Source organism: Myotis lucifugus, unplaced genomic scaffold (assembly GCF_000147115.1).
Source record: "Myotis lucifugus unplaced genomic scaffold, Myoluc2.0 scaffold_0, whole genome shotgun sequence".
In the NCBI taxonomy this organism is placed as follows: Eukaryota; Metazoa; Chordata; class Mammalia; order Chiroptera; family Vespertilionidae; genus Myotis; species Myotis lucifugus.
In genome coordinates, this window is record NW_005871048.1 from 41,367,036 (window position 1) to 41,381,964 (window position 14,929).

The window sequence follows — 14,929 nt, forward strand, 5'->3', positions numbered from 1 at the left end:
CCTCCGCCTCCCCTCAGAGATCTCAGTGGCTCACAGCGGGCAGCTCGGGGAATACAGACACCCACAGAGCTTCCTGAGGCCCCCTGCGTGGTCTGGGGGCCACTCACTGTATTCTCGCTGCTCATAACAATGTAATTCCTGTGCTTCTGTTTCCTCCAATGATAAGTAATTGACTTAGGATACTTAATAAAAGCCAGACATCGTCACCTCTTCGCCGCTCGCCAAACACAGCAGTGTTCATGCCATTAATGCTGATGAGATTTTGTGCGTAGTTGGGTTTTTATTCAGGGGGATACAGAGTCTGATGGCCAATGGAAGTGAGTGGAATGAGTGGTCTCTAAAGACTTTTGCCGGCCCAAGAGGTGGAAAAAGTTCAGCTGTATGCCAGTCTTTTTAAAAAACTTTTTAAAATGTAAGTATAGTTGATATACAATTTTATATTGGTTATATTAGTTTCAGATGTATGCTATAGTGAGTCAACATTTATATACCTTCCAATGTGATCACTCCACTAATTCTAGTAATCCCCTATCACCGAGTAAACTTATCACAGTATTATTGACCATATTCTTCTTCCCCTTTTCACCCCTTCTCCACCCCCACCTTTTTGGTAACCACCTCCTTGGTCTTTGTCTCTATGAATCTGTTTTTGTTGTTTGTTTGTTTGTTTGTTTTGTTTAATTCCACATATAAGTGAAACCATATGGTATTTCACTTAGCATAATACCTTTTAGATCCATCCATGTTGTTGCAAATGGCAAGATTTCATTCTTTTTTATTGCTGCATAATATTCCATTGCATATATACTTCTTTATCCACCCATCTATTGATGGACACCGAGGCTGCTCCCCTATCTTGGCCATTATAAATAATGCTGCAATGAACAGAGGAGTGAATATGACTTTTGAAATTCGTGTTTTCATTTTCTTGGGTAAATACCCAAAAGTGGAATTGCTGGGTTGTATGGTATATCTATTTTCAGTTTTTTGAGGAATCTCCATACTGTTTTCCATAGGGAAAGCACCAGTTTGTAGTCCCACCAACAGTGTACAAGGGTTCGCTTTTCTTCACATCTCTCCAACACATGTTATTTCTTGACTTTTTTAGTAAACATTCTGATTGGTGTTAGGTAGTATCTCATTGTGGTTTTGATTTGCATTTCCCTGATGATTAGTGATGTTGAGCACCTTTTCATATGGCTGTTGGCCACCTGTATGTCTTCTTTGGAGAAACGTCTCTTTATAGCCTTTGCCCATTTTTTTTTAATCAAAACAGTATGGTTCTGGCACAAAAACAGACACATAGATCAATGGAACAGAATCGAGAACCTGGAAATAAACTCTTACCTGGTACTAGTACTTATATGGTCAACTAATTTGTGGCAAAGGAGATAAAAATATACACTGGTATTGGGGAAACTGGACAGATATATGCAAAATAATGAAACTGGACCACTCTCTTACACCACATACAAAAATAAACTCAAAATGGGTTAAAGACTTAAAGGTAAGGCCTGAAACCATAAAACTCCTAGAAGAAGACATATTTGACATCAGTCTGAGAAATATCTTTTTGGATATGTTCCTTTCATGGATAAAACTGAACCCGCCTTGGGTCACAAAAAAATATTTTTTGAAGTAACCCAGGGAACCGGCTTCCAGCATTTAGTAATGCACTGCATTCTGGTTACAAGAACCTCTGGCATCTCACTACCTCTTCCCTGCTCTCCTTCCCAGTTCCTTCACCTTCAGAAGCAGTGACAGCCACTCAGTGCTAGAACTATGAATGGTTGGTGAGCTCTTACTTCAGAATGATTATTCGAAGGAAGGGTGAGGTTATTTTCACTCTATTCATGGTCACATGGCCAGAGAACAAGGAATGGCAAGTCCTGCCCTGTGATCACATCTGCTTCCTACAGCAAGATTCTAGGAAGGTATATGCAAGGTGCAGTAGCAGAATGAGAATACAAAAACAACTAATAGCTTTCAAATACCTCACATTCTGAAAAGAGCTCTGTTAAAAATTGCTGGATTAGAACAGGTAGATTCTGCTTAAGAACTTAACAGGACTTACTACTTCTCCCTAAACCTGAATCCAGGGACTAACAGGCACAGATGGGCTTATGGAGAGGGATAAAGAGATGAATGACCCTCGGGGTCGAACCATCCAACTCCTTGGACTCAACATGAATGAGAAAGAAGTGACAGTTTGCCAGTTCTACACAATAAGGTGAATGAGAAAGAATCGGGGGGGGGGGGTGTTGTTTCCAGGCACATTACCCCACCCACCAGGAATTATCTGGGGTCTAGTCCATCATCAGATTAGCAAGTCGTCAGCTCTTTTTTTTTTTTAATATATTTTATTGATTTTTTACAGAGAAGAAGGGAGAGGGATAGAGAGCCAGAAACATCAATGAGAGAGATCGATCAGCTGCCTCCTGCACGCCCCCCAGTGGGGATGTGCCCGCAACCAAGGTACATGCCTTGACCGGAATTGAACCTGGGACCCCTGAGTCCGCAGGCCGAAGCTCTATCCACTGAGCCAAACCGGTTTGGCAAGTCGTCAGCTCTTAAGAGGTGGACAGAGGTCAGCACTCTTGAGAGGTGTGAAGAAAGAGCCATGTTCCCTCCCTTACAATCAGCATCATCTCTGTTGTGATCATCAAGCCTAGACAAACATCCCCACATCAAGGCAGCCATTCTAGGGAACCACTGCTTATTTTCTGTGCTTCTCCTTTAGTCTCCAGCCTCGCTCAGAAGTCAGGCTGATTCCTTTAGTGTCTAGTCCCTTCCCTGAGAGGCAAAACTAACACCATGTGGCCCACAACTCCCATTACAAATCACACTGTTGACTATCTAGTGGCCAAAGTCCCTGAGCAAACAAGCACACTCCTATCACGCAGGATATTCCAAGAGCCTGAAGTCACCCTCCAGTAGCCTAGGGGAAAGGCCAGATTGCTCTTCAGGGAAGGTTAATGCTTCACTACACAGAATGGTTAAAGTAGTCCCATGTCAACAGTACCCCCTGGCTCCCAGCATCTTTACTCTAAGCCAGCAGAATTAAGGTCAAGCAATAAACTCACAATTAGAATTAGCCAAGCACTTCAGAAATGATGCCATCATGTGTGACAGACAAGGGAAACAAACAATAGACTTGGACTTCTAAAGGGTGCAAATGTTAGGATTGCCAGACTCAGAACATAGCTAAATAGAAAATATTTAAATATAATGGAATTTGAAATATGAACAAAAACCAAGATACTGCCCTGGCTGGTTTGGCTCAGCTGGTTGGAGCGTTATCCCCTATACCCGTGGTCGGCAAAATGCGGCTCGCGAACCACATGTGGCTCTTTGGCCCCTTGAGTGTGGCTCTTCCTAAGCCTTAGGAGTACCCTAATTAAGTTAATAACAATGTACCTACCTATATAGTTTAAGTTTTAAAAACATGGCTCTCAAAAGAAATTTCAATCGTTGTACTGTTGATATTTGGCTCTGTTGACTAATGAGTTTGCCGACCACTGCGCCTATACCTAAAGGTTGCAGGTTCAATTCCCGGTCAGGGCACATACCTAGGTTGAAGGTTTGATCCCCAGTCAGGGCACATACAGGCACTACAATTCCCAGGGAGAGGAATCCTTCTCTCTGACCAGAGGAAGAAGATGGGGGAAATTCCTGTGCCTCTCTCTATCTCCTTCTCTCCACTGCTTGATGTTTTGGCATTGGATGGAGATACAGTCAAGGGAAGAATACAGCAGTAGGAGGAAAATAAGACCCCATATATCTGGCCAGAAGACTGGGAATGGAGACCCCACTATGCTAGAAAGTGTCAGAGAGCTCATGGAAAGAGAGAGCACAAAAGAGAGATCCCATAGAGTTGTAATCCACATAGATTAAGGACTCAAACCTGAAAGGCCAAACTTCAAAACTATTAGAAGAGCCCACCAGGCGTGGCTCAGTGGTTGAGCATCAACCTATGAACCAGGAGGCCATGGTTTGATTCCTGGTTAGGGCACATGCCCGGGTTATGGTTGTGGGCTCGACCCCCAACGTGGGGCCTGCAAGAGGCAGCTGATCAATGATTCTCTCTCATCATTGATGTTTCTATCTCTCTCTCCCTCTCCCTTCCTCTCTGTTTTAAGATTTTTAAAAAACTATTAGAAGAAAACAAACAATATACTGTTTGAACAAAATTAATAGAACCATTTTTATTTTAAAAGCAAGAGAATGAACAACACAAAATTGGGCACAGTGTTTACCTTGGGAGGCCTAAGCCAGCAGGTCGTTAAAGGTTAAAGTAATTTCACAAGTGTTTGCTATGTTATTTATGCTTTATAGCTGCATACAAAGTGCACAAATTTTTGTGCACCGGGCCTCTAGTATAAAATATAATACAGAAAATAAAATATAAACATTAAAATAATACTATGTAGCACAAAATTCCAAATATGTTAAAAATACATGTATTTATAGCTATAAAGAAAAAAAGTCTGGAAGAAAAAATATCAGAATGTTGGATATGTTTTTTCTTTTTGTATAAATATATGTTTTCTATAATAAATATGTAATGCTTTATAATTAGACAAATTTGCTTCCTTTTATCTTCAACACATGTGGGATTCAACTTGCTGTACTCAATTATTCCCCAAATACTCTGTTTATTTCTGCAGCACCTCACTACAAATCTTAAAGAGGACCCATCTCTATTCTCTCTATAAGTCTCAGATGCCTTTTCACATTTTTATTAATGATAATAGTAGCAATGATAGCTGACATTTTAAAGCACCAGCTGTATGTTCTTATGTTCTAAATATTTAGTGAATAAATCCAGTTAATCCTTACAAAAACCCAAGAGTTAGATACAATTATTTTCTCATTTTACAAATGCAGAAAAGGAGGTCCGGCGCTTATTTAAGTAGTTTACATTGCTTGCCCCAAATCACACAACTGAGAAGGTGGTTTCCCATCACCATCAGCCAAAAGGAAAGCTACAGTTTGCATTTCAGACCTAAGTCCTGTTGTAGGGCCGATTTTCTCACAAATTACTTGGCGAGATTATTCTACATACCAATGAAAAGTGGGGAGAGGACTCATGGAAAATTTATTAGATTTCCTGATCTAATAAATTAAAACAAGCAATTGTAATTACTGCCGATGACAGAACTTCCTGACCCAAATCAATATCTGTCTCAGTGAGCAGTGTTTGGCTATTCTCAGTCTAATCAAGACAAGCAGAAACCTGGATGACATCAGCGGTGGTCAGAGCCAAAAGGCCCTCAGCTTCCCCAGGCCCTGGGGACTCCTGCAATTGAGATCACCTTCAAAGAAAAGGACCTGAAATTCATCAGCTGTGCTGTTGCCTGCTGGAGAAAGTTTCAGTGATTATTCCCCTCACTCTCCATGTGCGTATGTCTTTTATCTTTCATGCTGACATATCAGTCATCTTACTTGCAAATACAAAGGAAAATAGATGCTATTGATTTCTCTTGGCAACATCATGCTGGGATACTGAGGCCATATCAGTCCACAGATGTTGTTTTTCAACCAAAAGTGGCCTGAGTCATCGCCAAACGGCTTATTTAATTTTATTCTAAAAAAAATCTCCAAACTCCTTTCCTTTAAAAAAAAAGTTCCCCAATAAATTCAATAAAAAAGAAAACAACGTTTATTGAACTTCATTTTAAGAAAGTAAGCACCTTATTGGTAAACCCAAGATCTCAAATCCATATGGCAGCAAAATGACGATGTAGGAGCTAGCCTGAGAAGTGAGAGTTTGGGTGTGACCAGGTGCAGTGATCACGGAGGCTGATGGCTTGGGTCAGCTGCCAGATGGACAGAGCCACCCAAAGTCCAGCAGCTGAGGAGAGAGGATAGTCGAGGCAGAGAAAACAACTAGGTTGTTATTATTTATGTCCCCATTTTACAGTTGAGAAAATGAAGTTCAGATGGTTAGGTAACTTGGCCAAGTTTATCTAAGGAGTAACCAGGGTACAGATTTCATATTCTCAGTCTTTTAAGTGTATTATCTCTTTGTGACACTACAAATACATATAGTCCCTGAACTAGCCTTTTTTTTCTGCAGCAAGAACTATTTTACCTAGAATGACAGATCAGAAGTAATAGTTCTGAAAGGCAGGACACAGAAAAAAATAATCAGGGTCAAAAGTTGACACCAAGCCTAGAAGCCCAGCCTAGTTTGAGACAAACCTGTTGTGGTCCTAGAAATGAACACCAGTGTGGGATCCCACTAACCAGACATCAAAACTCTACCATGTGCAGTGGCCTTGCAGACAACTGTGACTGCTCTGGATATGCCTAGTCTGGCCCCAAAATGGACCCCTGCCCTCATCAAAACCAGATTCCAACTATCACATTCTCTCCTAGTGCAAGAACTGGGATCTCTGCCTGAGACTTCAGCCACAAGGAAAGGAGACTGCATTAACACTATGAGATCACTAAGAAACCTGCCCTCAGCCAAAAGACTTCCTTTCCTCTCCAAACTCAAACACAGCAAGCTCCATGGTGGGCACTGCCCAACATCATCAGCTACAGGTGAGTTTTTGTTTGTTTGTTTGTTTTTTAAATATATTTTATTGATTTTTTTACAGAGAGGAAGGGAGAGGGATAGAGAGTTAGAAACATCGATGAGAGAGAAACATCGATCAACTGCCTCCTGCACACCCCCGACTGGGGATGTGCCCGCAACCAAGGTACATGCCCTTGACCAGAATCGAACCTGGGACCCTTGAGTCCACAGGCCGACGCTCTATCCACTGAGCCAAACTAGTCAGGGCTGCAGGTGAGTTTTGAAGTGTCACTGGGAGAGCCCTTTGTATAGGACTTTTCCCCTGAGGACACACCCAGCTCAGTTTGCAGAATACACCAGTGTGTCGAAGAAAGAAAGAAAGAAAGAAAAAAAAAAAAAGTTAGTGAGACCCCTAAACTCTCCAGCACCTACCTGGTAAGGCCTAAGAGAATCCAACTTGGTCCCTATAAGAGAAGTGAACATAGAAGATAAAGTCAAAACAGTATTACCAGATAGAGCTTTGCCCCCAAGCTTCTCTGGAAAAAAAAAAAAAAAAACCTGAATGGGTAGACTCTATTTCAGAGGGTCTTACTTTGACTGATCTTGATGAGCCTAAGCCGCCTGAGTCAAAAGGATTTGAGTGGGTTCCTTGTTCCATTGTCTCTAGACCTATACCCTCTCTTACCCTCCGTGAGAAAAGATAAGGAAAGATAAACCTGTGGAAAAACACACCCCTAAAAGAGGGAATCTTTCTTTCCCCTATGGTTCCCAGTATTGGCTTAAAGTTACCTACTCAACGTCTTCCTAGGGCAGAGAAGAGGAGGCAGCCCTTCCTCCCCCTCCCCCCATCCACTCCCCCAGGAACATAGGCTCCAGCCTAAGTCGCTGTATGAAGAGTGGGGATTCCAAAGGAGACAGCTCCTGCTGGAACATTCACAGGAACACCAGCAGTAGCCTCCTGGGGAAGATGCAGGAAGGAAAGCACCCCCACACACACCAGTCTTGGATAATAAACAAGACTTCTTATTTTCTGTTTTACTCATCATGATTTATAAAAAACAATAAACTTAGAAATTAAAAACTAAAAGAAATTTAAGTACCTAGGACAGTGCTTATTATTCAAATATTAGAGGCCCGGTGCACAAAAATTTGTGCACTCGGGGGGGGGGGGGGTTCCTCAGCCCAGCCTGTGCCCTCTCGCAGTCTGGGACCCCTTGAGGGATGTCTACTTGCCAGCGGGGAGCAGGCCTAAGATGCAGTCGGACATCCTTAGCGCTGCTAGGAGGAGGTGGGAGAGGCTCCCGCCACCACCGCTGTGCTGGCAGCCGTCAGCCTGGCTTGTGGCTGAGCAGAGCTCCCCCTGTGGGAGTGCACTGACCACCAGGGGGCAGCTCCTGCATTGAGTGTCTGCCCCCTGGTCGTCAGTGTATGTCATAGTGACCAGTCATTCCCAGTCGTTCTGCTGTTAGGGTCAGTTTGCATATTACCCTTTTATTACATAGGATAGAGGCCTGGTGCACGGGTGGGGGCCAGCTGGTTTGCCCTGAAGGGTGTCCCGGATCATGGTGGGGGTCCCGCTGGGTTGCCTGGCCAGCCTGGGTGAGGGGCTGATGGCTGTTTTCAGGCTAGCCACACCGCCTTCAGGGTGGGGGTCCCTACTGGGGTGCCTGGCCAGCCTTGGTGAGGGGCTGATAGCTTTTTTCAGACTGGCCACACACCCCAGCAACCCAAGCTCCCAGCTTCTCCTTTTGGGCTGGAAGCAGGTATCTGGGATTTATCTTCTATAATTGAAACTTTGTAGCCTTGAGCGGAGCCCAGGTCTGGCCAGGGCAGGCAGGAAGCTTGGCTTCCTCCATCACTGGGGGCAACCCAAGCCTCCTGCTCGCTCCAGCTCTGTGGCTCCCATTGCATAGTTGGGTTAATTTGCATACTCACTCCTGATTGGCTGGTGGGCATAGCTTGTGGGTGTAGCGGAGTGGCGGAGTGATGGTTAATTTGCATGTTTCTCTTTTATTAGTGTAGATGTGTTAGATGAATGTATAGTCCCTTCTCCCCACCCAAGAAAAATTGCTAAATTTCCAGGGCAGGTTCAGGATCCTATAAGTACACACTGGATCCAAAAGCCTAGGAAAACTTTTGGCATATTCGGCCTCGAGCTGCCCTGCATGTTTTGACACAGACACCCTATTTGAGAGACTACTTCCAGGCACCCATCTGCTTCTTCTTGCTAAGAGGGCAGGAATGACCTGACAATCGCTCAGATGCAATAGTAAAACTCTGCTGCTTTGTCCCACCGTGTCTGAAACAAATCCTAAAGAAGCCAGGCACAAACACAGAGCTTGGAAAGTGATGTGGGCTTTCCTTTATTGAATACTTACTGTGTTCAGGTATTATTCATGTATTTTAACTCAGTTAGTCCTCTTGGGGTCAAGAAGGTCCAGTTAAATGGAGGCAGGGACTGCCTTCTTAGGTAGCAAGAATCATGATCTGAACATGGCATCAGTGGCTTTATACGACTGTCTTGTTTTAGAGGGCTGTGTCAAGTTCTCAATGCCACACGTTAAGAAAGACTCCACCTGTACTGAGAAGCCATCCCAGTAGAGGTGATCCTGTCTCCCAGGTGAGAGAGCAGACAGGCTGAATGACAGCCACACTGACAACACAGTGACACTGACATTCAAAGAGTATCTTTACCTGCTCTGTTTTATCCCATTACGCCCACTTCCACCTTCTCTAGCTCTGCAAAGGAAGAGTTCAAAGGAATTCAAGGCAAAACGCCCACCCCTAATTTATTTATGAAATATGGCCTGTCTCCATTGCATAGGAGGGAATTATTTTTCTCTTTGCCTGAGGGATATCATTAACATAGTGATAATTAATGAAAGGCAGTTGCTGGCATTTGGTAAATTATTAATGGTTTCAATCATCCAGAGAGCAGACAGCCCCTGTGGGTAGTTGTCCTTGGTGATGGGGGAAGTGCTCTGAGGGAACAGGAATGGTGGACACAGAGCCAGAACGTGCGCGCGTGGGCACGTGTGCGTGTGTGTGTGTGTGTGTGTGTGTGTGTGTGTGTGTGTAGCTTGGCCTTACAGAATCATATATATATATATATAATTTCAGAGAGGAAGGGAGAGGGAGAGAGAGATAGAAATATCAATGATGAGAGAGAATCATTGATCGGCTGCCTCCTGCACGCCCCTACTGGTGATCAAGCCTGCAACCCAGGCATATGCCCTGACTGTGAATCAAACCATGATCTCCTAGGTTCATAGGTTGATGCTCAACCACTGAGCCACACCAGCTGGGCAGCCTTCCAGAATCTACATACAGTTTCAGCCCTTCTCATCCAAACAGACTGAGTTTTCTTGCAGAAGAGTTCATGGATTAAAACTAAATGCAAGTCACTCTGGCAAATGATGAACACTATCAGATTCTCTATAGAACAGCCAAGTGAGAATTAAGCCTAGTCCCAGGGACCTGCTGGAAAGCTGGCAGGGAGGAGATGGCATGTCTCTTACAGCAACCAGAGATTGGGGGCCAGGGGGTAAAACTGAGAACTGGGCTAGATCAATGCTGAAGTGTGGCTGGATTATCAGAGGCAAAGGATTGGAAACAAATGTCAGGAGCCAAGATACACAAAGGGGGACCACCAGCAACCTGGAAAAATGAGAGTGAAGAGTGCCATGTGGGAACAGGTGAAAGAAGAGATGATCTGGACAAATACCCAGGAGAGAGGGATCCAATGTCACAGTAGGAATCTTTCTCCCTCCCGAGGCCTTCCTGTATGGGTCCCACTTAAACAGCCTTCTTGTTACATAAGATGATAAGCTCCTTGAGGGTGGCAGTCTTGACTGATTCCTTTTCTGCTATAGTCCTGAAGCCTAGCACAGTGCCTGACACGGAGTAGGTGCTCACAATGTTTACTGAGTAGTAAATAAATAAATAAATGAATGGATACACCTATCTTATCAACCTAGACACTAGGTAAAGAAAAGAAATATTGATAAGCTTTTTTTTTCAATAAAGTTACATCAATTGTAAGTTTCAGTAACAAAGAATTTACTGAAGAATTAACTGGAGAGCAGGAAAAGAGGTTTCCACTATACACCACCATAGAGCAAATAACTGGATAAATGCGAATTAGACGCTTATGTTCTTCCCTGAATTCTTTTTCCAATCGTCTTCTCTTTTAGCCCTTCTCCAACACAGCACATGGGCACATACTTTTTCCCTCTTTCTCCTAGTCTTTACTAAGTGCAAAGTAAAAACAAACAGTTCTCTTTCTTATTCCATATGTAAAAAAAAAAATCACTCCTCTGATGATCATGATGTGTTTTGAGAGGTGTCACTCCCACAGACCATCTCAGGGCCCTTGCTCTCTACCTCCCTTTGGGGAGGTGTATGAGCCTTTGCTTGATTAATCCCATCATTCATATTTAACTTACTTATGTAGAAACAACAATGCACTATGAGCAACTTTTTTTACTTGTTTTTATTGATTTTAGAGAAAGAGAAGAAAGGATAGGAAGAGAGCGAGAGGAAAAAAAACATTGATTGGATGCCTCCTGCATGCCCCCTACCAGGATCAAGCCCCAATGCGGGCTTGTGCCCTGACAGGGAATCCTACCAAAGAGAGGGTTCCCTCTCTGGGTGTACTCAACCAACTGAGCCATACCAGCCAGGGCAGTATGAACAATTATTAAAAACACTTCATTATGTATAATTTGTGCATGCTTCAATTGGGGGTGCTTGGGATGATTTATTTTCCAGGTGGTGTTGTCATCTACCAACATTCACCAAATCTAATTTTCATCCTGCCATGCCACATAGGAAAATACAATTTTCAAAGCAAAGTTCCCCTACTTTACACAAAGATACACAAAGTTCATCAGACAAATAAAATAAAAAGAGAATATTTTTGCACACACATCAACACCATACAAGCATACACGACATTGTTCTTTTATTTGAAAACATCAGGAAAAGAGCCCCTTGGCCTCCGGGAAATGCAAACTTTGTTGCTAAATCCCAACTCCACAAATGAAGGCGCGGTCCTCTGGGGAAGCAGGGGAACTGGGGACTGATGGAGGAGGGTGACGCCTCATAAGCACTTCAGGAGGAAGGAATTGCAGGAGGTTCCTCGGGGACAGTCGCACAGCTTCCCGATCCTCGCTCCTTTTCGCACCGCGCACTGCTCGCCAGCGTCACACTGCAAGCAACACAATGTGTGGTCGTGGGACATGCGCAAAACCAAGCCCTCAAAGGCCACTCTCCCTGTCAACACAGTTTCTGCCTCATGGGAGAGACGGGTGGACCCTATCACCCTCACGGGAGGCCTAAGTATAGTCAGGCCTAAAACGGAAGAGAGCTTTGTGCTTATGATTTCAGTGAGAGAACATAAAAATAAATTTAAATTATTGAGCCCCTCCTACATTCTTCCACTTTGCGGGGGAGAATGGATAGGAGGGGGAAGGGTGGAGGGAGAGTTGGATTACATTTCCTGGGTCCTTTAGTTGCTCATCCAGAAGATAAAAAAAATCAACCAGACCTTTTTTCTAAGAAATAAACAATAGACCTATGTTTTCTCACAACCCCTGCTCCCTGCTTTCTGCCCTCCTCATCCCAAGGAAGATTTAAGTATGTGTGCATGTGTGTTTGTTCTCCATGGAAGGTGACAAGCCCTGGTTAAGAATTTTTATCCTAGAACTTAGATTTTTTAAAAAAACAAAACTGACAGGGGTTCGGAAGGCAGGAAGAAAACTGAAGGAACAGGAACCAATTCTTCGTGAGGTGAAAAAAGCTCATCTTCAGGAAACACTCCTTTCCACCCAGACACAAGAGCTGGTTCCTGGCACATACTGTTCTCTCTTCCGAAAGGGTTTGTCTGCCCTTAGAGACCAAGGGCAAGGGCTGGCGGTGAAAACAAAGGGACCTCGTAGAATTCAGCAAACCCCTTTCCTGAATTATTTAGCCACATCCTAGGGAGAAGGCGTGCGTGTATAAGACTCAAGGTGGTATATTTCCTCTTGGAAAAACATGGGAAGGAGGTGATTCCAAAGCCTTACCATGGGGACTTGCCCGTACTTCTTCTCATAGAGCGGAATACGTTTACTCTTGAGCTTCTTCAGGACTTCCTGCAGCGCTTCGATCTGCAACATACCGCCCCCGAGAGCCCAAAGTTGCCGCCTTGGCTGCGAGCCCAGCCCAGGTGCTCACTTCCAGCCCTATTTTTAAGGATCCCCAGAACCACACACACTCCACCCTGGGACACCGAAGACAAAAAAAGGTTGCTAGAGGGATGGAAACTTAGGGGGCGCTGTCCCAGGTACTGACAGCAGGTCCCAGGGCCCTCGAGGGGAGGCTCGTGTTGCTCCTGTGTTGCTCAGAGGAGCGGGGACAAGACTGCTGGGAGGATGACAGCGGGAGCCCGGACTTCTCACTCATCTCCCCGCGTCCTGACTCTGGGAATGGGGTGGGGAGGAGGGAAGAGAGGAGGTACAAAGGAGGGACCGCGCGGCAGCCCAGGGGAGTCTGGGGCATGGGGATACCGACCAGCTCCTTCTCATGGGAGGCATCCTCCACGGTGAAGATGTCCAGGGCTCGGGGCTGGAGCTCAGCATCCTCCTGGGCACGGGCGCCCAGCAGAGGTAACAGCAACAGCAGGGCAGCACCCAGGAGGGGCAGCAGCTGGAAGCGGGTGCTCTCCATGGTGCTGAACCTCGGCGCTGCTGGGGCGCCCCGCGCTCCTGTCTTTTATACCGAGCCAGAGCCCGGGTGCGGGGAAGAGGGAGGGGGCAAGGAAGGAAGGGGGTGTGGAGGAGGGTCCAGGTCAACCGTCTGTAGGCAGCAATCCGCTGCCGCTTGACGTCAATGCCCGCCGGGCTCCAGGCGCCCCGGAACGAGGCTCTGCGCACAGATGGGCAAGAGAGCGGACACCAGGGACCCTGCGCCCCCAGATGCTGTCACCCCCGCAGTAAGGGACGCTCCAGAGGGAACTGAAACGAAGTCAAGGGGCGAGAGGTGGGGGCTGGGGAGCACGAGGGGGACAGGACATGAAAAATGCCTTTGAGACAAGGCACAGGCAGAAGAGTCCCTCCCCATCGCCTAGCAGGGGCGGCAGCAACGCAGCCTCCCTCACCAGACCTGCCTTGACTCGCCCCAGATCCATATGTGGCAGCAAGAAGGGGTATTGCCTCTAGGTAGGCAGGTTCACTGAGCACCTTACTAGGCACGCTGTGGGATAGGAGAGGCAAACACAGTACCTAAAAGAAAGAAATTGTAGCCTTCCCCAGGATGGGCTCCACGATGGAATCTGTATGGTAGTAACGAGAAAAGAGGGAAAACAGACTGACCAAGACGGAGGGATGGTATGGAGAGTGCAGGGACCCAGACTCTGGTTCTACTACTGGCTCCACCACTTGCAAGCTGTGTGGCTTTGGGCAAAGTAAAGAACCTCTCTGGGCCTCACTTTTTTGTTTTGTAAAACTGGAATTTAAAAGATGCGCCTCACAAAATTATCTGGAGGTTGGAATGAAAGGTAAGGTATGTAGAAGCCCTGACCCTTGGCACTACCTCTCTAAGGCTCCCTACCTTTCCCCTGGAATTTGAGGCTGCCCAGGTAAGCGGCTGAGTGCAGTATTTAAGCTTTTCCTTAGGGCAAACCCAACCATCCTCAGGAGCCCTCCAGCTCACTACCCAGTTCTGATATCCAATGAAGATAATAAAGTAAAGGTGTGAAAAAAAGAGCAACTTCCTGATTATGGAAATATCTCCAGCATCAGAAGTCAGTAGTAAGCCAGGTCCTCCGTGACTTGTGAAGATATTGTATTTTAAAAGATTGGGGTACTTACAGCCTGAATACAAATGAAAGTTCCTGTAGGAGAGGTGATGTTTTCCCACTAAGACCTAGAGGCTTATCCCACCTGCCTGCCCACCTGGCTTCTTTCACCACATCCTTTCTCTCAAACCGATCCTCAGTTCATCCATTCTTTTCCATCCCTATTACTACCGCCTCAATCCTGGAAAGCTGCTCTGGCCTTCTTCTTGCCTTCCCCCGGCCCTGCCCTACCCCACACCCCATTGCCTTCCTCTATTCCATAATTCACCACCAGCCAGCAGTAAAACATGCCAGAGAGGGGTGGGATTGTTTCACAGGCAGCCGGTTTCAGAAATAGACTACAGACTACGGCCTCTCTCAACATTTCCTCCAACAACCAAGAGCATTACAGTTGCAAAATGGAAATCTTTTTCCCAAATGCAAAGCTTGTGTCACCAGGAAGAAGGGTATTGTCTCCACACTGCTATCACACACTTTCACTTCACTGCTTTTCCCTCACACTGCCTATGGTGCAATGTGGAAAGCAAACTGGGACAGGATTGCATCCTAAAAAACCTCAGGAAGTTCAA

At 45.4% G+C, this 14,929-nt stretch overlaps 1 protein-coding gene across 1 annotated transcript; it reads right to left on the bottom strand.

Moving 5' to 3' along the window:
• Positions 1-11,374: 11,374 nt before the first annotated feature.
• CARTPT (CART prepropeptide) lies at positions 11,375-13,885 on the bottom strand. The gene is made up of 3 exons (XM_006081350.3): positions 13,076-13,885; positions 12,589-12,672; positions 11,375-11,732 (listed from the first exon to the last, which is right to left on the bottom strand). The coding sequence occupies exons 1-3, from the start codon at positions 13,229-13,231 to the stop codon at positions 11,625-11,627; spliced, it is 348 nt and encodes a 115-aa protein (XP_006081412.1). The 5' UTR covers positions 13,232-13,885; the 3' UTR covers positions 11,375-11,624.
• Positions 13,886-14,929: the final 1,044 nt, after the last annotated feature.